The sequence below is a fragment of the Condylura cristata genome, unplaced genomic scaffold (assembly GCF_000260355.1).
Source record: "Condylura cristata isolate star-nosed mole 26May11 unplaced genomic scaffold, ConCri1.0 scaffold00016, whole genome shotgun sequence".
NCBI lineage: Eukaryota > Metazoa > Chordata > Mammalia > Eulipotyphla > Talpidae > Condylura > Condylura cristata.
In genome coordinates, this window is record NW_004567117.1 from 40,234,360 (window position 1) to 40,260,345 (window position 25,986).

The 25,986-nt window shown below is 45.3% G+C and overlaps 1 protein-coding gene across 1 annotated transcript in view; it reads left to right on the plus strand.

The window, feature by feature from the left end:
* Position 1: 1 nt before the first annotated feature.
* ZCCHC2 (zinc finger, CCHC domain containing 2) overlaps positions 2 to 25,986 on the plus strand; it is a gene marked incomplete at its 5' end in the record, with an annotated part of 52,448 nt that continues 26,463 nt past the window's right edge. The window contains 5 exons of the mRNA XM_012725794.1: positions 2 to 646; positions 12,402 to 12,513; positions 15,046 to 15,122; positions 17,347 to 17,418; positions 21,260 to 21,372. Of these exons, the coding sequence (XP_012581248.1) occupies positions 2 to 646; positions 12,402 to 12,513; positions 15,046 to 15,122; positions 17,347 to 17,418; positions 21,260 to 21,372 (1,019 nt within the window). The remainder of the gene's footprint in view (positions 647 to 12,401; positions 12,514 to 15,045; positions 15,123 to 17,346; positions 17,419 to 21,259; positions 21,373 to 25,986) is intronic.

A 25,986-nucleotide genomic window follows, 5' to 3' on the forward strand; every position in this document is an offset into this window, starting at 1 on the left:
GGTGTACGAGTGGTTCGGGCTGGTGCTGGGCTCGGCGCAGCGCCTGGAGTTCATGTGCGGGCTCCTGGACCTGTGCAACCCGCTGGAGCTGCGCTTCCTCGGCTCGTGCCTGGAGGACCTGGCGCGCAAGGACTACCACTACCTGCGCGACTCGGAGGCCAAGGCCAACGGCCTCTCGGACCCGGGGCCGCTGGCCGACTTCCGAGAGCCCGCCGTGCGCTCGCGCCTCATCGTCTACCTGGCGCTGCTGGGCTCGGAGAACCGCGAGGCCGCCGGCCGCCTGCACCGCCTCCTGCCCCAGGTGGACTCGGTGCTCAAGAGCCTGCGCGCGGCCCGGGGCGAGGGCTCGCGGGGCGGCGCGGAGGACTTGCCCGCCGGGCTCGGCGAGGACGGCGATGAGGACGCCGAGGGGGAGGAGGGCTCTGGCCCGGAAGGCGGCCGCGGCGCCGAGCCCCCGGCCGGCGGCGGGCTGGGCTTCAGGGCCCAGGAGGAATTGCTGCTGCTTTTCACCATGGCTTCGCTGCACCCGGCTTTCTCCTTCCACCAGCGGGTCACCCTGAGGGAGCATCTGGAGAGGCTCCGCACCGCGCTCCGCGGGGGCCCCAAGGACACGGAGGTGGAGCCCTGCAACTTCTCCGGGGCCCGGGTAAGGCGCGCGAACCTCCCCGTGGCGCGGTCACCGGCCTGGCGCCCCCCCCCCCCACCGGGCTCACCTCAGCGACGCGTCCGGGCCGCGCCTCTCCGGGTGCAGGTGGCCGGAATCCCCACCCCGCGGCGCGCGGCAGGGAGCAGTGGGCTCTGGCTGCGCCGCTCTGTGCCCCTACCCCACCGTCACCATCCGATTGCCCGCGCTCCCCCCCCCCCCGGCACCCGCCATCACGGAATGCTCTAGAAGTCTCTGCCCGACTTGCCACGGAAAACGTGGAGCTCCCCGTCGGGCCCTCCGTGGACACTGTGGGCTGGAACATCCCTCGGCCTCCCGCTGCTGGGAAGGGCGAAGCGCGGGGAGTCGGCGCGTCAGCCGCAGTGTAGCCCGGCCAGTGCTGCCTTTTCTTGCCGCTGGGGCTACGCGTTTTAAAGCCCCGCCTTGCCCCTGGGTGAGGTGCCCTCAAGGTGCGCTCCTGCATGCCACCCTGCTCTGTGGTACCAAGGGAGAATTTGGGATCAAGGTCTGCCGGAGTAAAACGGTCCTGGGGGTCTTTGGGCTCCTACCCAGAGATCTTGGTGCTTCCAGAAGAAATCTAAAGTGGAACCCAGCGACTCTATTCACGCTGGATGCTAGAGGTGCAGGTGGTCTGGCAGGACCGCTTTCCTGGGGCCTGCTGGTGGGTGTACTTCAGGCACAGCCTTGCCCCCTCAGCCCCACTGGTCGGAGTCATTGGGGGGTTTGTTGGGCTTCTGCTGTAAGGATACTTTTTTTTTTTAAAGCTATTGAACTCTAAAACGGAGTGGTTGAGAATCAGGTGACCCCCTTGTCACAAACATTAAAGACAAAATTTTGCTAGTCATGAAAACTGCCTATTAGTAACTTAAACCCAGAGATAAGTGATTGGGTGTGATAATTTAATGGAAGAGATTGTAGGGTCCAGAGTAAAAACTAGGTACAACAAGGCTATTTTCGTGGATCACAGTTATTTAAAAGAAATGGACTTGGGTGTCCTGCTTTCTTTCCAACTTAGGTTGTCTCCAGGATGATAGGGTCAAAGGAGGATACCCCCCACTCCCTTGCGTAATCTACCTTTAATATCTGTTGTAGGTACTCTGGAGCCAAAATTGGGCTTTGTATCTTTGTAATGTATTTTTCCTTCTGGATTCACTACCCTTAGAATCAAGGGAAATCAGTACACTTCTAGGGTATTGGAAGGAACCTATGGATACTGTAGGCCAAATCTTTTTCAAAAATTAGGCTTCACATGTCCAAAAAGCCTTACATGCTACCACCATTAAATATAGGAGAAAACCTGAACTCAGGAGCAATACCTATGTGGTTCATACATTAAGTAACGCTTATCTTAGATTATGGGTATAATGAAAGGTGGTATAATGGGAGTTTATATCATTCATATCGTTCCAGCAAGGATAACCAGTTTAAGATTTTAATTGTTAGGAGTCATTTCTTCTGATTCCCCTCCCCTCCTTTTAAAATATAGCTTATAATGGGAGTTTTGGAAGGCTTCTGAGGGGTGGGGGGTTGCAAGCAAACCAGAGTAATGAGTTTTTACTACACTGCAGTGTGGCCTTTTCTGGCAACCAGTGAGTGCAGGGAGGAGTGGACAAAGTGAGGCTGGCACCCTGCCATTTCATTCCAGCACATTATTACTTCTAGGCAGTGTGCTGTGCTGTGGCCGTAGGTTGTAGTGGGGGAGTAAATCATAGGGACACTGGTAATGCAGTAATGTGGAAGGCTATTTTTTAGACACTGGTAGTGTGAACTTTTTTGCTAGTTAAGGATTCTAACATCATTTACGTCTCATTAAATTGTTACGACCTCGCATTTTCCACTTGTTAGCATGGCCTCCGAGTTCCCCAGTGGTGGCACATTCTGGCCTTGAAGACAGTTCCGCGGCTCTTGTCGCGCCTAGCCTGTCACTCCATCCTTGGCGGATGGAGGTGGACAGATTGCCTACCGATTCTCTGCAGTCTGACCCTGCTGCTCCTCCGCCTTCGGCTCCTGGGGAGGGCGGCCCCCTCCTGGCCTAGAGGGAGGTGCCGGAGCCTCGGCGTGCCCCTCGCCTCTGGCCCGAGAGCCCGCAATCACGTGCGCCCCAGAACTCGCAGGGGTCTGTCCGGTGGGGGCCCGCCCCTCCCCCGCCTGGCAAGATGGCGGCTGCGCACAGCCACGTGACTGGCGCGCTGGCCCCGCCCCGGGGGTGCGGCTGACGGCGGGTTCCGCCTCCCGGGCGCCCTGGGGTCTGTGCTGGGCTGTCCGAAGCGATGAGCCCACGTGGACGATGTGAGCTCGGAATGACCCAGAGACGTTTTTAGGGGGGCGGATTGTTGCACCGAGAGTAACCTTGTAGATTACATGTTTGTAACTTTTTAATTGGATAGAAACCGTTTTATTGCTTAACACTGCCCACGTATGATTTGTAGTAAATGGATAAAGTAGAAGTAATTTCCTTTTAATTCTTAAAGAGTATAGTAGTTGCAGAATGTGTTTCAGACACTTGCAGGACGTGTCCAACACCTAATATTGAAGCAATAGCTTCTCTTAAAAAAAAAAAACACTAAAAATTAAGTTTGCGTATAGAACTTGCACTTTCATGCAAATTTTATATTCTGTGCTTTGAAGTTGACCAAGCCCAGCAACTGTTTAGTGACATAACTGTGATTCTGATGTTTACAGTTGAGGTAACAAGACGACACATTTAGTGATAAACTACACTCATTAGATTACTTGTGATGCATGGATTCAGCAAGTATATATGTATTTTTAAAAATAGCATTTGTAGAATTTTTCTGTGGTTTGGGTGATTTCATAATAAATGTTACTCAGGATTACAACTTGAATGTTGAACACTTTTAGGGCAGTTGTGCATAAAACTCAAGTTCTTCACAGCTTCAGTAAACCCTGGGTCTCTTGCATAATATTCAACAAGTAGGCCAGTGGACAGTAGTGGAAACACTAAACAGTGTCTTGAAAAGTTTGTGTGATTGTTGTAGTGAGGTGTTAAGTTACAGACTGCATGTATAGCAGAACAGATCAGATTTGGAAAGTGGGTCTCTTACTCTGAACCCAAACTTTAAGTATTGGATTAGCTAGGGTAACAAAAGCAGCTGGGTATTTTTTAAAGTGCTAGTTTTGTTGCTGTTTCATGGAATAGATGAAAGCCTGGCTAGCTTCCTATCTGCAGGCTTAAAAACCCTCTGAAAATAAATATTCTAATTTTTGAGATTTAACTTTTAATTAGCAACGCAAAGTGAAAAAACAGACAAGCCTAGGAGTAATCTCTGAGAACCTCTTTCATTTAAGTCAGTGCAGAACCATTTATGTTACATGTGTTGAAGTAACAATTTTGTTGACTTGCAACAGACCGGGGCCACTTGATTTTTGTGAGCTTAACACTCCGTTGTAAGGTGACCATGTTTTTACTATTGTAAGTTTTAGTTTTAAGCATTTTAATTCAAACATTAGTACTGTTTGCGTAGCAATATCCCGGGAAATATGGATAAGGCAAAGATGGGCTCTTAACTCCTATATTCCAAGTTTCTTCTAAAAAGGTGTTTTTGAAACTTTATTGCAAATGAAGTGACTAAAAAAGGCAGCTTTGCAGATTGTTACTTTCTCAGAGGATCCGTTAATTAACTATTATATGTGGTAGAGCAAATACCTCATTTTGTGTTAACGGTACAGAAAGGTACTGTAAGTGTTGGACCTGAGGAGGAAAACTGCAGAATCTCAGCGCAGATACTCTGCTGCTGAGCACACTTGTCCCACTGGGCACCTGAGTTCTCGGAGTGTCTAGTAAAGCCAGAGGGGAAGGCTAGTGGTTAGGGTGCCAATTGTATCAGGCAGTGATGATTTTTAAGAACACCTCTATTGCTCGAAGATAGTAAATACCTTTTCCTCTTTGGTTACCCAGTATTACTAGATTTTAAAGCGAGTGAAGACTTCCCTCCTCAGGGAAGTGCAGCATGGAACGTAACACTGTTAGGATGTTCACTGCACAGGAACTTGAATAATGCTGGTAGTTAGGTAGAAGTTAAACCTTGTTTGGAAGATGATGGTAAAGGAGTGGGAAGCAGTAGTCTTACATGGAAAAGTTTGGCTTGGTTTGGGTGCAGCAAAGAATAAAAACTGTTCAATTATAAATGCCTCCGGAAGAAGTTTTTACTTTATCATTGTACTAGTGACTGTGGTAGTGGCAAACTTGGTTATCCTCCCCTCTCTTCCATTTTTCTATGCACTGACGTTCTCAGGGAAATTCAGGGGAGGCCTTTATTAAAACGATTCTCAGTGCATTTTTTTTCCCCACTAAAGCATAAATATCCAGATTTGTGATAGCAGTTATTTTCAGGAATGGGCTTTATTTTTTCCACATGTAACAAAAGTCATATGATGGATTATTTTCTGGTTTTATTCTCTAGCATACTGTGGCATACTTCTAAATTGATTGGTGTTCAAGAAGCATAATGAAAAGGTAGCATTTCAGACATATTGGGGCTAGTGATTTGTGTTAATCCTAAATATGTTTTGCTACAGACAAAATAAGCCCAAAGGAAGCATTTCTCTGGGTTAGGGGTCACTGAAAATACATGTTTTCCCCATACTGGCTTTGGGAATGGGCATAGAGCAAACATTATTCTGAATTTGTGTTTTCATAAACAGTTGCACAGCCATAATTGCTTAAATATTTCACATTAGAAAACGATTCACACTAGAAGCAATTCTCTAATTTAGCGTTGTGTTGCAGTTTTGTTACACAGTTGTTCGATATATCAGAGCACAGATTGGCAGTCTTAGATAATTAAGGAACACTTTTAAACCTTTTTTTAATAGGAGCTATTAAATCGATATTTTTGCATATTTGGTTTTTGGGTTTTTGTTGTTGTTGTTCTTTTCTTGCGAAATATTAATTTTATTTTTCATTAAAAAAGAGGGAGAGGACAGCTCGCCCTGGTGGTGCAGTGGGTTAAAGCACCGCATTATGAAGCTCTCCAAAGCCACTGCAGCACAAGTTCAATCTCCGCCCTGGGGTTGACCCACATGGCCAGGCAGACCTCTCCTGACCCTCCCGCTGCCCCCCTCAGCAGTGGACTTCCTCAGTCGGCCTGTTCTGCTCCCCGCTCAGTCTCTGGTGAATCCTCTCATCCACCCCACCTCTGGCCTGTACCCCAGTTCTGTAAACATAAATAATTTTTAAAAAGGGGGGTGGGGAGAGAGGGACAAAAAGGTCCTCACAACTGACCAGGCTTCACTTTTATGAGCGCCTCCATCACAGAGGACTGTGTGACTGTAGCCCTCACGCTCAGAGCTGGATCTCAGCTGCGCCTTCGCCCGGGCTGTGTGAGCAGCAGCCCTGGAAGAACGTTGATATTGCAGGTGGCAGAGCTGCGGGACTTGGGCTTCCATTTCCTTCTGTTCTTCCTACGCTCCAGGGAATGTTTGGCCTTTAGTTCCTTTTGAAGTGTCTTAAGCTCACTGGAAACTTTTCATGCCCATTTAGAAATAATTTACTTAGGTCAACCTCAGGTTTTGAAAAGGTTACATTGACAGACTAGACTTTCCAAGTTCCTGACTATTTGTACAAAGTAGGTCCGGACCATTCCTACAAAGGAGGTTCCTACACAGTAACTTCGTTGCCTTTGTATGTAACTGTTGTGAAGAGGAACGGCTGTTTCATATTAAAATGCTCAGTAGATTGGGCTGAGATATATTGATTGTTAAGAGCGTATAGCACAATTTGGTTGCAGAGGATAAACAGAAGTACAGCAGTTTGAAGAGAAGGGTTGAGTTGCAGAGGGCTTTGGCAGTCAGGTGAAAGGGGTAGGTGTCAGCTGGTTATCGCGGAACCAGCGAAAAACACCTGTAGTGCAGGCCCCTGAGTGGCATGTGCAGGCACCTGTGGTTTGTTTCCCTGAGATGTCCACTGTTACTTTAAACTTCGTATGTATGAAAAGAATGCAGCATTGATTTAAAAAAAAAAAAAAAAAAAACCCCCAGACTCCTGCAGTTCTCTCAGTGGTACCATTATACTCCCAGTCTTCCTGTCCCTGATAACCTGAGTCTGCCCCCGGGGACCCTGAACCCAGCCTTCTGTGCGCGCTGCTGCTCCCCTGAGGACTGTCTGCCTCCACCTCTCCCACTCACCTGTTGGAACCTCTGGGCAGCATTGAACCATCACGTTTCTGGCAGAACCGGTGGAGGCTGGCCTCTCCTCACAGGCCTTTGGGCTTGCCACCCTTTCTCTTACTCTTCATCCTCCTGCCGTTCCGCCAGGCTGGCTGGTGCTTCTTGGTGACGTACTCTGGCCGTCTTCTCTGTCTCTGCTGTCTGAGTTTCACTAGCGTGCTTATGCTGTATTGCAGTCTTGGTACTTCTGTAATTCTTTGAGTGTTTTAACTTGTAAAACTGGCCTTCCCTGCTAGATTTTAAGTTCCCCGTAGCTTGTGCATCACAGCACATTTTTGTTAGTATTGCATTATGAGAAGTGCTTGGTCATACTCTGCTGTACTTGGGCTTCTCAGCCAGAGCTCTGAAAAACACCAGTGTGATAAATTGCTTTAAGACAAAGTGCATCGGGCAGTGATTTTTTTTCTTTCTTGTATTGGACTACACTTTTCAGCTACTTTATTACAGTACTTGCAGCTTTATGGTAAGGCACACTTGTCTTAGAAATAATAAAAGGAATTGTTTCTGCAGGTAAGGAATGTGGAAAGGCACAGTTACGAATTGGCTCCTCATTTGTAAAACTTTAATGAGTGTGCTTCTTCTCTTGAAATCAGATCACGTGTACTTTTATGGTAACCAGGTATATTTGGGGGTGTATGTGGAAGGTACATAGACTGGTGCGCCTCAGTAAGTGATGTTTTGATAGGATGGAAAAGTAATAAATTGCAAAGTATTTTCTTATGGGGGGGAGATGTCTGGAGAACACAGTGTTGCTTTTCAATTTATGGTTTGCTTGAGGGGTGGTAGGAGTCAGGTGTGCAGTTGAGTTGCTTGTGATCGGAATGTTAACTTGCACTTTGATCAATAAAGTTAAGTGCAAGCTGAGAGTTGTAGAATTTATTTATGTTTCTTGTTAGGAATGTCTAAATTGGGATGGTTATGGAAAGTAACTTCCCTGTATTATAAATTTTTGTTTGTCAAGTGATTGAAATTCACAAGTGGCCCTAGAAGGGTCACCACCTCCCATGTGAACCAATAACGAGCTTCAGTGTTTGTGGAGAACTCCTCTCACATTCAGAGAGAGTGACAGAAGAGAGGTGGTGAGTGGTTTTGCTAGTTTGGGGGGTGTCTGTTACAAGCAGTGGCATTAAAAACAAATTGCAAATGCATTGTTTCTTAACACTGATCGCTGACAACCGTAAATGGCTTATTGTTAAGGATTCTTCTTCAGCCTTATGAGCCTCCATGTCTACATGTTTCCAGTGAGTGGCGCTGCTCCCTGGGGTGGAGGCTGTGGCTGTGTTTAAGGCCTGTGGCCCCAGCTGGGCAGCACCTTGCTGACGAGTCTCTGAGCCTGAGCGCAGGCTCAGTCCTTCTGAGGACCCCTCTGCACGGCCTCACTCATCTCCTCTGGGGTGAGGCTGTGTAGGAGAGGCCCCTTAAGTCATAGATGGGCCAGGAGGGGAGGTACACCCTCTCTGGAGCCTCTCTCATTTGCTTGCTAATGGGTGTGTTCTTTTTTACCTCAGCCAAAAACTTATAACATGAAAGATCTTTGCCCTTCTGTGCAAGAAAAGCAGAGGGTGGTAAAGCAGCTGGTACGACCCCACTTTCGCTCTAGGCTGTGAAGCCATGTCCCTCCTCCTCTTCATAACTGGTTTTGTGGCCCATTAATTTTATTTTTCACCAGTCCCCCATCAGCGAGTTAAAATAGTGGAAGCTCGAAGCCTTACAGAGAAAACACCCAGACTTGCTTGGGGGCGGAAACTGCTGCCTTCCTCCACCCCTCTGCCCACCAGCAGGCTTCCCCCCAGCACACTTGCCAGATCTCCTGACTGTGCAGCCTGCAAATTCCTCCTCCAGAAATTACGAAGATCAACAATTGAATCATTTTTGTGAGTTCCTGAACTATGTGAGACAGCGGTAATGAGGAGCTTCCCTCCCCCATCGTGTCCCTCCCAGTTCAGCCCATGCCCCTCTGCACCGAGCACCCCAGCTGGTTCACAGGGCTGTGTACAGTGGCGGGTCTGGTCTGCAGACTGCAGCGGTGAGGGGCATTACCTGGCCTTTCGCGCCCAGCCGGCAGCTAGCGTGTACTTCTCACCCCCAGACAGTGAGTTCTGTTTAGGGTGAATCCTTTTTGGCTGAATCACCTCAGCCTGCGTTTCTGTTGAAACAGCGTTGATGGTTCAGGGGAAGGCAGACAACCGTCGCCGCAGAAACCCTGTGCTGCTGGCTCCGCCGGAGCTGCCCTGGGGGCGTGTGCAGCGCAGGCTCGGCGCGCCCAGGCAGCCTTGTCCCCAAGCTGCAGCTTGCCTTCATCGGAGGCTGGCTGATTCAGGGCCTTATTTTGGGCTGGGTTGTGCTGTTTCATTAGGTAGACATGAGACACGTATCTGCATACTCTAGCACCTCCTCTCACTGATGGAGACAGACAGTAAGCAAGCCTGAAATTCTCCCAGCTGCTTCTCTCTTCTTCCACCAAAATGGAAGAAATTTGACATTGGGGTAATATTTCCGATTATGAGTCATTTTCTGACATTTAAAGCAAGACTTTCTATGAATCTTGCTTAAATAATAGCATATGCTACACTTGCAACCCTGGTTGCTTAAAGAAGAGAATTTTAAAAATATAACCGTGTAACAGATGGCCTCAGCATTCAGTGACTTACCGACAACTATTTTATTATTTTCTCAGTTCTTTCATTATGGTTTAGACAGGTAACCAGCAGCAGGGGAAACTGGAGATAAGGCGGGCGCCTCTCTCCTCCTCTCCCTGTGGGCTCAGCGGCCCTGGGGATTGCACTTCCTAGCGGGGCCAGGACTCCAGAGCGCGTGTCCTACCTAGCCCATGCGGGGCCAAATGAGCAATTCCAGAGCCTCTCCCCACATTCTGTTGGTCAGGTGAGTGAGCCCAGCCAGCACAGGTCCACTGGCTGGGGTTTTAGACCAGCCCCTCAGTGGGAGGAAGAGCACTGTCTCTTTGGCTGTCTTGAACCTACTGCAAAGACTTAATAGAATGCTGTTATGTACTGAAGTTAATACCCTAAGCCGTATAGGGGGTGTTATAAACTTCTGAAGTTAATAAATTCAATTTTTGAGAAAGCTGTGAGACTCATACTTTCTGTTCTTTTTAATAGAGAATGTCTTGGTATTTTAAAATTTAATCTGCATCGAATGACAGAGGAAACAACGCAGAACACTGTTAGACGAGCTAAGAAACCCTCTCCCTCTACAGTTTGACCTTTGCTAAAGTAAAATGAGGCCATTGTGACCTTTAGGACTGTCTGGCCACTTGATATTTCACATTTCTCCACTGTTGAGAAATCTTGGTATGAAATTGGTGGAAGTCCATGGTAAACGCTAGAACTGTGATCACCGCTGTAAAGAAGTCTGGCTTTCGGGGTGACGTGAGCAGGTTTGAGCTGGCCAGGCAGGGGCTCTCAGGAGACTCAGAACAGCCTTACTCACCGGAGCTAGAGAAAGAAGAGGAAACGAATGTTCTTTGCATTCTGTGCACATTTTTGAAGGCTCAAATGTTAAAAAAAAAAGTCTCCTTACTATAAGCATTGAACTGACTTTTTCTTGTACTAGCTTTGGTCAGATAAGAACCCTGGCATGTGATCTATATTGTGTTTTACCTGAATCTGAACTAAATAGAGAGAAAGTGCGCATAATTTCTGTGTGCGAGTAGCTCTCAGATTTTGTGACACCCTCCTTGTATGGAGGGTCAAGAGAAAGGACGTGGTGTGTGTTCTGGGGCTCTGCCAGCCTTTCCTGCTGGGACCGGCAGCTCACATGTTGGTCCCAGGAGCACATGAGGTCTCGCATGTGATTCAGTTGACAGTTTACAAGCTCAGGCTACTTTTATACCGTCAGCACGTGTTGGGCTGGGAAATAGGGGACAGCCTCGTAGATATTTCACATGTGATGAACTTAGCTCCTTGAATAGCAACTCAAATTTCATTTTTCTCCCTAGGTTGTTAATGAGGAAGCTTTTCATGTGGTTAAATTGTATTCTTTCTTTTTTAAAAAAATTTTTTTGCATTCTTCATTTTGTACATTTTTCATCTCAGTTGTAATCCCCGTGAACTTCTCACCAACACTTCATCCATGTGCCATCATCACGGTCCCATGTACTCTTCCCACCCGTTTTGGTCTAGTTAAATTGTATTCTTAAAGTAAATTCACACTTAAAGTACTCTCACGGTTGCTTCAATATACTATTTATAGAGTCAACATGAAACTTTAGAGTAGTTTTACTGTAAAGTATTTGTCATAAAATTTGCCATTTTAATCCCTTTGACTGTTAATGATTCAGTGGCATTAAACATATGCACTTTATTTTGCAACCATCACCACCATCCATTCCCAGAACTTTTCTTTCATCCCAAACTGAACCTCTGTATTGATTAAGCAATAATATTATGTATTGTAAAGTTGTCACTGGGTCTTGAAACTGAGATGAATATGAATTTATCTGAGTAGTTTTTTGAGGCTTTGAACAGACGAAGGGAATAGGCATGAGTTGTGATAGAAAACTGCATCAGACTATTTTTTTGGCTTAACCAGTGTGTGGTAGTAACAGTTTTTATGTGACAAGGGCTTCGATCCTGGAGGGCTGTTTATAGTTATTAAACTAGTGGTTTGGCCACTGACTGATCAAGCTAGTGTGATTAGACTTGGGGGTGGCCCTTTGCTTTTGGGATGTATAACTTGAATAAAGTCATTTCCATATACATTCTTGTTTAGAAAGGTTGGCCTGTATTATAATACTTCATAAAACTTGCCCCTAAGGCAGCGTCTTATCCCTAAGCTCAGTGCAGTAGTAATCCCCTGCAGAAGGTTCAGGGCCAGGCCTCCCCCTACCATGATTGTTTGAGCCCACACATTGTACCTAGCCTCCTATATACTGTGTTTTTCCCTATACTACGTAACCTATAAAGTCCCATTTATATACAATAAGAGCTTAATAACATACTAAAGTGGAATGCTTTTAACTGCAGTATAATAAAAGCTAGATGACTGTGTTCTCTCTGAAAATAGCTAATGTATGTAATATTTTTGGACCATGATTGACCGTGGTTGACATGTTGCAGAGAGCAGATGTTCACATGGAGAGGACTGCTGTAATGAATAAAAATTGCCCAATAATGTAAAACATACAAATGCCCTTACAGATGGGGAATTTGTGTAAAGTGACTGTCATGTGTTCCTCTGATTCTGATTCACTTTGGTATAAAATGGACATCGTTAACAATTCTGAGAGTAATAGATAATTCTTAAATTGCATTTAATTATGAATTTTACTGTTTCAGGAAAACTGGGACAGTAAATAACTGATAAAATATTACCATTAAATGAATGTAAATATTAACATCTCCTTTTTCTTATTGTTCTGCTAGTTACACATTCGGTCCTAAATATGTAATCACCTGTCTGACCTCTATAGTTATTACTAGTAAAATGGCTGTTATTAAATGTGTGTGATTAACCTGGTTTATTTTGTGGAATTTACTATTTTTAGCCCATGGTGTAAATTAAAACCTGCCACTCTTTTTTCCTCTAGACTGACTCTGCTCGTGGTGATTACATGCAAAGTAATGAAACCAGTTTAATAGAACAAGCCCCAGTACCCCATGACGGACTTACCGTGGCACCTCATAGAGCTCAGCGAGAAGGTATGTCTCTGCTCTGTGAACTCAGAGCTTCTGTGTGTCAAAGGTTGTGATGTGTTATCTGCATTGGTTGACGCTAACGCCTCTTTCTCCTGGTTGGAGTAGCGAAGTCTTGGCTGGTCCTAGGTTGGGCTCATGCTGGTCCACCCACTTGGGTCTACAGCCGGCCCCCGGTTCCTTGCATAGGCTCGTCCTAGCTCATGCTCACTCACATCTTCGGTTGTCACAAATCTGCTTGCAGACTACTGGAGGACAAAGACCTTAATGTAACATTCCCAAGTATTTAGTGTCGTGCTTCCATTGTCGTATGTGCACAACATTGACTGAAAAAATAGATTTTATAGAGAAGTTCATTGCAAGAAAGTGAAGCATTTTCTTATTAGCCAACTACATGCTTCCTGTGATACCTGAGGAGGGCTGGGTGGGCGGAATGAAAAGGCACTGCCATCAGAAAGTACGTGAATTCAGATACGCTCTTCTCTTTGCTTTTGGAAAAGCTATTAACCTGTGCTGAGGAAAAAAATGAGATGGGAAACATGGACTCCTTCCTGCCTGGGCAGCTGGGAAGCCTGAAGGGTACATCATAACCGCCACGCTCAGTGAACATCAGCTTTGAATGGCCATCATCGAGTGATGATTCTTTTTTTGTAATACAGTTTTCCTCACAGAAGAAAAATTAGTATGACTGTTTAATGTTATAAAAACCACTTAAATTCAAGACTAGCACAATAGTCCTCTGTCCAGCTAACCTACTCAAAACAGAGACTACTTCAGCCAGGTTCACTGAACTTGCCCAAAGTAAACTAAAGCAGAGTTTAATTTTACCACGAAGGTTCTTTTTTTTCTTTTATAAAATAAAGGAATTTTGAAAGGCATAAAAGACATCACTGAAATGCTAACAAGTAACTGCAAAGTGGTATGATAGATGACTTCTTAGAGTCCTGACTAAAAATAATGTGTGTGAAACCTGCTTTGCAGTTTGAATTCATAAAGAACTGGAGGATCTCCACTGTCAGCCACTCCCCACCACTTACTGTGTCATGCTCATCTTGATTCTGATAGATCACGGCAGGTAAAGCCTGAAATCAGAGCTGCAGGCACAGCCCTGTGCCCACACCCGCCAGAGCCCTAAGCTCGCTACCCTGAGCCCCCTGATTTGCAGCAGTGAAACGGCTTTGTATTTCTGAACATAGATTAGTTCAGAAGGTCATTTGACAGCGTCGTCCTTTGACTGATTTAATAGATACGCCTTTGGAAAAAGCAGCCTGCCTCCGGGGTGGCCTCAGTCTCCTCGGCAGTTGTGCGGAGTTGCCAGCTCCTCACCTGGCTTTGATTTCCTTCACATTTTCACCCACGAAGGGAAAACTGGCCTAGAAGTAGGTCACCAGACACTTTATATTTGGAAAGTTGGTACAAAATACTGGTAAGGGTGTCACTTCATTTTTAGTTTATGAATGTATTTCCCTGCAGATTCTGCATCTTCTGCTTGGTCCCTTCTCATTGCCCACCTCCCGTGATCTATAACACTCTTTTTTCTTCCTGTGTACTTTTGTTACTTTGTGTATTCTACTTCATCTGTTTTAACTTCTTCTCTAAAGCAAAGTGAATCCTTCCCTCTTCTTCCATCTCCTGCCCCCATGAGTCCAGCAGGGATGCTGACCTGCTGAGTCACTCTCCTCACTGTTTCCTGCGACTGTATCATCTTCATTATTGCCAGACTCTGATACTACCGCCCTCGTTTTTTAAGTACTATTTCTTCTGTTCATACCCTGAGCAACAACATTTTTTTTTTTTTCTCTTAAGTCCTTACATTATACTTAGGGGACTGATTGATTCTTTTGAGTTTGTAAAGGGATTTACTTCCTAAGTTGGTATTTTTATTAAAGGACTTATAAAGTGAGTAGGTCTGAGATTTGTGTGTTTGCTTCATGAATAAGCTCTGATTATCTGTTTCAATTCAGAGTAATTGTTCTTAAGTCACTGACATAATTTATGACCACTGTTTCTTGCTACGGTGAACCTTCATAGTTCATTATAATGTTGTTTGTGTTTATCATTATGCTATTAAGGGTCACATTTGAGAAAAATAAATTCCCAAATGGAAAGACATTTTTATTAGTTTTATATATGGCTTCTGAAGGGGTTTTCCCAATTAAAAATAAACACTGTTCGCTAGTTTACATGTACTATGCACTATAATTGAATGAACCTCAGTTGCTGGTGGTAATCTGAGTGACGAACAGTTTGGAAGATCATCATCCAGAAAGCCGGCACCTTTTACTACTTACCCTTTTCACCTTCGGTGCTCAGCAGAGTGCTGACGATGCCATCGCTCAGCAGTCAGACTGACAGTCGAGGGCACATCCATCCCTGTGTGGGTGGCCTACCGCTCTGCTTCTGGGGTTTGTTTTCTGATTCAAGACCAGTAGTAAAGATGAAAATAAATAGCTTAATCATTAAGCACTTGTCACATTGGGTAACTGGAATGTGTATCTAGTTGCTGTAGAACGAGTCAGCGTGTTTTCTGTCTTTCAGCTGTACACATTGAGAAGATAATGTTGAAAGGAGTCCAGAGAAAAAGGGCTGACAAATATTGGGAGTACACCTTCAAAGTAAGCTACTCTCATCCACAAAAGACACCCCATATCCCATGTTACATGATCTTTGAAAAAGAATGAAAATTTATTTTTGGAAAAATTTCTGGCAGGTTTGCTAATTTAAAAAAAGCTGGACATATGTGTGCTTGTTTTAACCAAAGGAAATGTACTGTTTCTAGTTTGTAATTCATGGTTTACCAAGTTTTAAAAATCGTATCATATTGAAATTACAATTTTGTTTAAAAAGAATAAAAAAAAATAATGAGCTTCACATTTAAGGTGTAAGATAGATCTTAAAAAGTAGCCGTGACCGTTTCCTCCAGTATTTTGACAGTCAGAATCACGGACATTGTCTTCCCTGGCAGTGTTTCCCGCTATTTTTCTCCCCCTCCCCCGCCTCCTGTTGTAGTCCTTGTCGTCATCTCTTTTTCCTGTGTCAGGTGATGGTTTTATTTTCTGGCCTTTGTCGCCTTGTCTTCTCTGAAGTGGCTTTCCCCTCAGTCTGTCCTTCTGACAGCTGTCTCACCAGCCTCAGAGCCCAGGGTCTGCTCTTTGCCCAGGGACCATCGAGGGGATTCCGCCTTGCCTTCCTTATTCTCTCTGCCTGGGCCTCACTCTCCAGTCCTCTGCTGGGCTGTCTTTGTCTTAAAGTCCTGGAGATGGTACCACGTTTCTGAGCTTCTCACTTCAGCTCTCCCCCAAAGGTTGCTTGCCACATTTTAGCTGTCCTCTCATGGATTCACTGGAATGTTCTGTCATTCACCCGGGTTATACAGCTGTCATGTTTTCACAGATAACATTCTATTTAGGCTGCATGTTTTTTCTTAACAGTAGATTATCATCTCTAAGCCGGAGAGCAGGAATCTTATCCTTTATGATCCCCACCACATCTGTCTTTGAATTTCAGAATTCTGTCTTCTGCTTCTGTGGGAGAAATACCCTCAATCTGCACATTTCAAGTCCTCATCTGCATATGTTTGATTTGAGATTTGTAACCTGTGGTGCAAGCCCCCTAGATGCCTTTTTCATTCAGTTATGTTTGTCTTCTCCTGTAGTGGGAATGCATAGCTTGTTCCTTCTGTGAGGCCTGCACTGGCCCCCTGTTCTGGAATGATCTTCCCCTAAACCATGGCACAGCTGATGTCCCTACAGCAAAGACTATCTCAGGCACTCCTACCTCTGAGGGCTTTCTTGGCACCAGGCTAATGTACCATTACCCCTCCGGTGACATGCCGCCCTGTTGTGGTCTTCGGAGCCCTGGTCACTGGTAGTAATCCTTACATCTTCTGTTGCTTTCGCCTGTCTCCTGCATCAGACTCAGCCCATGGACACTTGGCACTGTCTTGCCCACTGCTGTATCCCCTTCACTAGAAACTGTCTCACACAAGTAGTTACCCACAAACATTTGAGTAATTAAAAAATCACCCAAGAGTTACGCCAGTTATAGAGATACTTGTTTTGAGGGTTGCTAAATAAAATATTGAATGTATTTTAAAGCATCTGATTAATTATGATTAGTTGATAAGGGTTTGATATTGTAAAGTAGAAATTATTACTGGGCCACCCGTAAGTCCTCTGAATTGAAAGTATCCAGAGGTAAGGGGGCATAATAGATTTCAGCTCTGGCTCTTATGTCTACTTAGGGTTGAGCTGAGTCACTTCATCTTTTTGAGATTTGGTTTCTCCATCTGAAAGTGGAAATTGTCATACCTGCCCCATCCATGTTAACAGGATTTTAAAGAATAGAGATAAAAGTTGAAATCTTCTCATAAACCGTAATTCCCCAAGAAAGTACAATTGGGTGTGGCAAAAGAGGGGCAGTAAGCTCTGCTTATTTCTTGTAGGAATGCATGCTTCCTAAGCCCGGTAGGTGGACCGTTCTCTTTCTTGGGACATAGAACTTGCTGTCAGAGCTTCACTGTAGAATCCTGCAACTTCACAAAAAAAAAAAGGAATGGAAGACATTTCCCTTGCTGAAAAATTACTAAAACATAGTCATGTTATTTTGAGACAACTTTTTATAAAGACTATGTCATCTAGTAGGCATTATTAAAAGAATTTTGAGTAGACTGTCAATATAGATTACATTTTGAAGCGATTATGTAACGATGCCAGATTAACATTTTATTTTTAGTGGTTAATAAAGTTAAGTAAGGCCCTTTGTTTTACACATGGCTTTTTTTTAGCCGGTTCCCGCCTAAGAAATAACCATATAATATGTGTGTTTTTTTTAAATCAGGTAAATTGGTCTGATCTTTCAGTCACAACAGTAACAAAAACCCACCAAGAACTACAGGAATTTCTACTGAAGGTAAAAGTATAGATTTTGTTGTTAAAATGATTTTTACATAATATACAAAATTCAAAACTCAATTATCAAAGCAAACATCAGGAAAATCAAAACACATATATATATATAGTTATATATATAATATATATATATATAGTTATATATATAATATATATATATATATATATATATATAAAGGTGGTTTGAAGCTCTCCATGAGCTGTAGGAAAAATGTCATGTTATTCAGACATGCGTTTCGTTCACTACCAATATGAGGAAATGATAAAGGTTTCCATATTTTTAGAACCTGGAGCCCTTTTCTGAGTTTCGGGTGAGATGCTTACGGCGGTGGCTGCTTGAAAGGTGCTCCTGGGCGAGGTGTGTCATGAGACGCCGCGTGAGGCCGGTTCGCGTGTGTAGTGGCTCAACAGTGCAGCCCCTCAGCTCCCTGAAACTCACCTGTCTCTTCTTCTCTCCCCAGCCCCGACCTCCGTGATAGAATCGAGCTCTTGAGAGCCAGGGGTTGTGGGAACGTTTCAGGCAGATTTTCAGAGGTGGAATTTGTCTTAGATCATTGTGGTCAGACTCCCATTTCTTCTATGATAATTTATTTTCTTGAAAAGTGTGTGGCTGGAGATAAAGTAATAAAAGGAGGGAACAGTTTTAAATGGTTAGCCAATAAGCTGCTATTTCTAATGGAAATTCTAAACATATAATAGGAAGATAAAGCAAGAATTCCAGAAACAGGAAAAATTCCCAGCTCAGTGTCTAACATGGTAAAGGTGTGGGATAGTTATGGTATCTGTAACATCTGACATTTTTAGCACAGTGCTGGTTTTTAAGTTAAAGCATATCACCATCAATTCTCTCTTCTCTGACCATGTGGGCCTCCCCTTATTCTGAAATTGAAAGACACAATTTGCCACAGATTTTAGAGCTCCGAGCAGCACCTTAGATGCTGGTCCAAGAGCAAGCACCTAGCTCAATCCATGACACAGTCTTAGTTCAGGTGAGTGAAAACACCCCAGGGTGACTTGAATACTCCCATTCTCCTGTGGCTTGTTTTAAGCTAGGCTCTTCCAGGGAAGGGCTGGAACTCCAGCACCCACATCAGGCTGGTGACCTGACTGCACACACAGATAAGCATTGTTACTAATTTCCAGTTGCCAGAGGTCCTGTGCCTGTGGCCTCACTTTGGACAGCGTGGTGAGGGGGAGTGAAGGGCTGGAGTGTGGAGTGAGCACTGGGTTCCAGAAGGAGGAGCTGCTCCCGATCAGGGTTTTGCTGTTGAGTAAATTAAGATCCCTACCCCAAGTGCTTTCAGAGTCTCTTCTGTTGCGGATTTCTCTGCCTCTTGGCAGAATAAACTTACCAGTGTTTAAAGACAGGCACTCACGAACCTTGGACTGGAGCACTGGTCTACCTTCCTTTCTCTTCTTTCTCCTGTAGCCAGCACACAACAGAATTCTGATGCTGGAGGGGAGTTGTAGGAGATTCAGCATGGGGCTGAAGTATCTTGCATTCTGAAATCCAGTACAAGGGGCAGTGGTTCTGTCTAGCCACCTCTGAGGCTGGTGATCTCATGTGCTCGGGTGGCCATTGCTGCTTCCCCGTCTGCGGGCATAAACCAAGGGAGACGCGGCTGACCTCTAGGCAGTGTCTTCTGCTGCTTGTCTTTACAGATTTCGGTCACACGGTTTTTCCAGAAACTTAGGTCCTTTTGAAAAATACAATCCCAAGTAGATAAGTCATTCTTCAGAATCACAGTAATTAGGGATCCCTCTGCTTAGCCAACACTGGGACAGAGTGTTTTTCTAATATGTGACAGTTGACGTTAATTGTAGCTGCCGTTTCACTGCACTTAGTTTGTTGACATGTGGCAGAGTGAGTGCGAGGTCCGTGTTTCCAGACCCTTTATTCCTGTGTAAGTGGCAGCCTCTGTCCTGTGCTCCCCAGTCCCCTGCTCCTGCTTCTTAGCAGCTCCGTCTGACACCATTTCTGTTGTCCATCATTTGCAGAGTTGAGGCTCGAGGGAGGCAAAGATTATGTTTCTTCCTTCACGATTGTCCCCACCGTACAGTTTGATGGATGAATGAACAAATAAATGCGACATGTTAAAAACTAAATTGTGAGGAGGTTCTGTAGATGCTTATTAATTAGGTCTCAGTGTTTTAAAAGACAAGCCTGTGACAGTGGGGTACAAATGCCTTCCAGGTCTCTGCTTGTGCCAGGCTAAGCAGGTTCCAGCATGGGAGGCTTGGTGTGTTGAAGCAGAGATCAGAGGTGAGAAACTTCAGGGTGACTAGAATAGAAAAAGAACATGATTTCAAGCTGTATTTTTAGCAAATATGCCTTCCTCTAGGTTTGGAAATAGTCTTCGGAAATTAAAGGTGAAAAGCTATATGGGAAATAAATCTATTTGCAAGCACTAGTACCTGCCCTGCCCGGTGTCACCGTCACTGATAAGGTGAGATGTGCGTGCACCTGCCCGCAGGTTTAGGAGAATCACTGTGACTTGGTGGTTAAAATAGACTCGTCCCCTGAAGCTGGATTATTGGCTACATACAGATACTCAGTAGAAGTTGTGCTTAAAATGAGTGAGGGGCTATCTGATGATGTCCTCAGTCTCCATTAAGGTGATGTCAACAAGTAAATACTGCAATGAATAGCCATTTCTCTGTCTGGAAAACGTGTAGATCCAGAACTTATTTCTTGTCAGGAGTGGTCAAGGGGCATGAACCTCCCCTCCCTCCCCCCTCCCCCGCCTGCTGTGTGTGGGTTGGAGCAGAGCCCAGCGTCCCATCTGGCCAGGTCAGTAAATGTGCCAGTACGGCTTCATTCTGTCATAACATCTTGATTCTACAGTTTCATTATGCCTAAAATTAGTAATACTGGAGGCTACCTTTGTTGAAATTTCTATTTTTGAATTGACAGCTCAAGATGTTTATTTGTGAAAAGAATACTTACTTTGGGTTCTCAAATTAAAGCTCGACATGTGAATTGACAATTTGTGTAGCTTATATTCATGTAACTCCTTAACTACTGTGGTAATTGCTCTGCTCCTAATTTTAGTGAAAGTGCCAGTTATTCACAAAGTCAAATTGAGAACTTTGAATTCTTGGAAAACTTGGAAAATTAGTTTTATAAATATATAAATTTGTTACGAATTTTTAGAAAGGTAAATTAAAAATTAAATTTGAATAAGTTAATGAAATGACTTAAAATGTTATTTGTAATTGTACAACTTCCTTGACCAAGGACTGATTTTTTTTTTTTGGTGAGTTACTTGTCCATTGCCCTGAAAACACCTCCATAGCACTGAGGAAAAGGTACTAATCTTTGATCAGTGTGTTTTTAAGTGGAAGGAGGTTCTGAAGCGTGTCCACCCCCGCCTTTCACACCCAGTTCTGTGTTCGCTGTGTCAGTTGCTGTTCTGGCATTACCTGGGGTTCGGACGCAGAGCAGGGGGCACAAAACACAGAGGCAGGGAGGACACTTTCGGAGTACTACTTGAGGGTACTCCGGTGTGCAGATGCTGCATTTAACGGAAGAGCTGTGTCTGGGCGTCCTGGCCATGTGGCCCGTGGCCCGTGGCCCGTGAGGTCTGTACAGGCGGCTCCCAGAAGCAGATGGATCCTGCCAGCCGTTCTGCCCTGCGGGAGCCCCGAGGTGTGCCCAGGGGCAGACCTGGCGTTTCCCAGTAGAAAAATCGATCTTCAGCATGCGGTGCGAGGTAAAGACTTAAGGAGCAGCTTTGGGTGATTACGGAGCAGGGACATGGATCTTCCTTTTGTGCCTCTGGTTTGTGATGCTCACCAGGCAGTGAGGACTTTAACATCATCTGTGCTGTTTTCTTTTCTAGCTTCCAAAGGAATTGTCTTCAGAGACATTTGACAAGGCCATCTTAAGAGCCCTGAATCAGGGTTCATTGAAAAGGGAAGAACGGCGGCATCCCGACCTAGAGCCCATCCTAAGGTAACAGTTACCTGCCCTGCCCTAGCAGGCTACAGGCCAGATCATGGACTGAGCAGGGGACTTGGGTGGGGCTGTAGGAGGGCTCAGGGGTGCTTTTTCTCAGAATACTTTTGAAAATGGACTCAATCTAGGCTTACAGGATTTATTATTGTGTTCTTCAGCTCTCTGGTGCCTTAAGGAATTGCTTCTAAAACTTACAAATATTCACTGAACCCTCTTTTTCTATAAAATATTTATTGCAAGAGAGACCCTTGCTGAAGAATGCAGCTTTGGAGATGTGCTTTATCCCAAGCTGTCGCGTTACATTAGGCTAGTGGGCGGGAAAATGAAAGGAAGTGTACTTTCTGACTGCCTGCTCTCTAGTGTGGGGTTGGGGTGGTGCTGAGGCTCAGTGGAGGGAAGGTTAGGTCTGTGCTCTCATGCAGTTGACGGGCTCTTAGGAAAGATGGGTGGGGTGAGGTGGTTGTTAAATAAGCTGCCCGGGCGCACAAGCCCTGTCTGGCATTGGCTCTGAATCATCCCGTGCTCCCATGGAGAGGGAAGAGGTGCACGTGGGGGTGAGGGGTGTCGATGCTTAGGGCCCCCGGGCCGGCAGGAAGGGTGTGGTTATAAATAAATTTGCTTACGTGATGATGGGAAATTGAGGGTTCTCTTGCCTAATAGTTTTTACTTTCTCCAAGATAAGAGATTCGCCTCAGGAAGGGTAGATTGAGAAGGGGGGGTCAAATGTTTGGGAGTGTAAGGGTTTACAGTTGCTGTGTGGGAACATGGAGAGCAGTCTGACAGGGGATACCTAGAAAGTGGCCAGGGTTTGGAGTCCAGTCGAGATGGAAGCTTAGTGTATTGTATCATGGTATCAGTCAGTCTTGCTGCGTGAATTAAAAACAAAAATCCGCCCATTAGCTCAGACCTACCTGTTGGTTGTAGTTCCCTGGATAAATGACTCTTGGGTGTGACAAAAAGACGGGGCCAAGCAAAGTTACTTTTTAAAAAATTGACGCACAGTTAGATTCAAAGAGGAAAAGTCAGGGACTCAGCCAGGGTAGAAGGAACTGCCAGTGGAGAACAGGAGTCAAGAATAATTTGTCCATGAAGCAAATGGCAAGTGGAGATTAGAGTGGAAAACATCTGAGTTAGTGAATGTTGAGTCAAGTGACTCCTTGAAGTGTGAGGGGTTTAGAGTGTGGTCTGGTGATTGTTGCACCAGTGCCCTCCCCTCCCTGGGGAGAAAAGTGAAGTAGTCATGGCCAGGGGAGAACTGTGGGGCTGGAAACCTGGCGTAATGAGAAGAGCAGAGTGCCTGGAGGCAGGGCTTGCGTGGGGCCGGCAGCCTCCAAGCCCAAGATGTCCGGATTGGAGAGCTCGCTTGCTGGGGGAGGGGTGCCATCACTGTACTGGCCCTCCCACCCTAAGTGAGGGGGGTGCCTCTGGAAAGGGGAGGAGTGTTTGTTCCTCTATGAAGAGAAGCAGAAATCTGGGAGCGCAGAGTATTTTCATTCTGAGGCAACACCCATGTTGTGACTGTGGCCGTAAATGCTTGATATGTCCCGGGCGAGGGAGGAGCCCTTAGGGAAAAGGCAGCTCAGCAGTGTCCAGCGTGTGCTGTCACTGGGCAGCGCATGACCGCCAGCAGCACGGCAGGAGCGTGGCTGGCGGTCGGCTGGCTGGCTGGGCGGCAGCCACACAGGGCGCCCGCCTGTGCTCTGCCCGGTGCGACAGAGGTTCTGGGGGCTAGGGCTTCCCACTGGAGCTGTGTGGACAGGCCTAGCAAGGCTGGTCAGTGTAAGGAGGCTCGGGCTTTGTTCATTGATGAACTTGAATGGGGGCGGCACCTTAGAGGGAACAGCGGAGAGGGGGTTCAGAGAAAGAGGAGGAGAAATGGGCGGGGCTGGGTCCAGGAGACCCTCCAGGGATGAGGCTACATGCAAGGTTGGGTGACGACAGTGAGGACTAAAGAGCTGGATCTGAAGTGCCCGGCTACTTGGACGTCAGTGTGCACACGCGTCTCTGGGAATCCTGTTAAAGTGCAGATTTTCATTCAGAAGGACTAGGTGGCCCCAGTCCCGAATTCCATTAGATGTTGGTCACCAGGGAGCTGACCTTGTAGCAGGACCAGGGCGCTGAGCACCCAGACCTCCACATTTGCAGTGCTGAGAAGGGAGCTGCTGCCCTGGGGTCATGGGGCAGCCCGTGTTCCCTGCTGGAGGAGAGAGTGAGGGTGGCAGCCCCTGGGGTTGGGCACCACGGGATCGATATCCCTGTCCATGGTGGCCCCTTGTGTGCAGTCTCCTCCAGGTGGCGGTCACACCTCGGTGTCAGCTTGGAGCCAGAGTCCCTCTTTGCTCTTCGGTGGCCGCAGAGCGCCCCGGGTTAGAGGAGATAGTCTAATAAAATCCTGCTTGGGATTTGGAGATTGTTTTTCAAGTACCAAGTGCTGGATACACGTCCTCAGGAAGATACTGTGATTTGGTAGCTCAGGGCGAATCCAGCGTGATTACTGTAGCTCACACGATGACACAGAGTTACTGTTTTCGCTTATGGTGTCTGAGGAGATGGTGCCGGCTGCCCCACTGTGGTTATCACTTGACGCATTGTGCACCGCACCGTCGGCCGCCGGCTTCAGGATATGTCGGCCTGGCGTGCAGTGACGTGTGCGTGTGTGTTGTGTGTGCACACACATGACGCATGCATGTGACTTCTGAAGTCCAGCAGGGCTCAGTGCGGAACATGGGGGAGATACAGAAAAGTGCTGAGAAGATGACAGTTATCCAAACCACTTACTACAGTTCTTTCAGTTTTTTGTTTTGCCTATAATATTAGACACCCAGTTTTATATCCTATTTTCCCCCCTCAAATTATGAGCATCTTATATTTTAATTCTTCACAAGCATTTTGAATAGCTGCAAAATATATCCCATCTGGCTGTATAATCTTAAGACTGTTTTTCATTTGTTGGGAATAAAGATAATTTCTGGGTTTTTTTTTCCCCTAAATATAAAGCTTTTGAACATTCTTGTGTCTAAAACATTTCCCAGATTTATGTGTAATTTTTTTTTTTAAATTTGATTTTTATTTGTTTACGCATACAAGAACTAGAAGAGTGAGAGGATTCCCCAGAGACAGAGTGGGGAGCAGAACAGGCAGATCGACGAAGGACCCTGCTGAGGGGAGCAGTGGGCGGGTCAGGAGAGGTCTGCCGCGCCATGCGGTCACCTCCGGGGCAGGCGGGGATCGAACTCATGCGGAAGCGGCTTTAGCTTCCCAGTGCTGTGCTTTAACCTGCTGTGCCACCAGGGAGGGCCCTTTATGTATAATTTTTGAGGAGAGATTCCTTGACTTAAATGATTCCAAGAATAGGTTCTTCTTTAAGAGTCTCATACTTTTCTTGTGGAACAGTAGCAGCTCACTTTCCCAGTGTTTGAACTTTGTGCCGCAGTCAGCAAGCTTCCGTCTCGCTTCAGAAATATTTGCCAGTGTGATATTGACTATCATTATCTCATTTCTTTTTATTATACAAGTTATATTCCTTTGAGATATTGATTATCTCATTCCTTTGTAACTATAAAAGTTAGTGAAATTCAGTCTTTCTTTAACTTCAATGATTTGTATATTTTGTATGACTTTCTGTCCTTTATCAGTTGATTTTTGTGCTTTTTAGTTTTCTTGATTTTAAAATAAAACTATGTCCTTTAGGAACAGTGTTTTTTAGTTAGTTGTGATATTTTAAAATGAAGTCTGAAGTATGGGGAGAATCAATACAGGAATGAAGTTGGATTACTGTCTAATTTGTAACTTTAATCCAGACAGATTAAAGATTTAGGTGCAAGACCCACAACAGGAAAGCACTGGTGATTTGTTTTATGGTGTCAGTGATAAGGATATCTTTGGTGACTCAGCCACAATACAAGGGAAATAAACAATTAGGATTACCTCATGTTAAAATGCTTCTATACAGTGAAAATATAAGATAATTCAGAAGACACCCTCTGAAAGGGGAGAAAATATTTACATGATGAATATCTGATAAGGGAATAGTAATCGTGATACATAAAAACTCATAAAACATATAAAGCAAATAGGCAATTAATAAGTGGGCAGCGCATACAGACAGTTCACCAGAGAATATATACGTTGTTTCTAATAAGAGAAGCACGTTGGTAAGAGAAGCAGATTAACCCTACAGTAAGCTGCCAGCAGAGGCCCATGAAAAAGGCCTCCCAACTAGTGCTAGAGGGTGTGGGCGAGGAAATTGGTCAGTCACTGTGGACAACAGTCTGGTGCAGTGACGTGTGCGTGTGTGTTGTGTGTGCACACACATGACGCATGCATGTGACTTCTGAAGTCCAGCAGGGCTCAGTGCGGAACATGGGGGAGATACAGAAAAGTGCTGAGAAGATGACAGTTATCCAAACCACTTACTACAGTTCTTTCAGTTTTTTGTTTTGCCTATAATATTAGACACCCAGTTTTATATCCTATTTTCCCCCCTCAAATTATGAGCATCTTATATTTTAATTCTTCACAAGCATTTTGAATAGCTGCAAAATATATCCCATCTGGCTGTATAATCTTAAGACTGTTTTTCATTTGTTGGGAATAAAGATAATTTCTGGG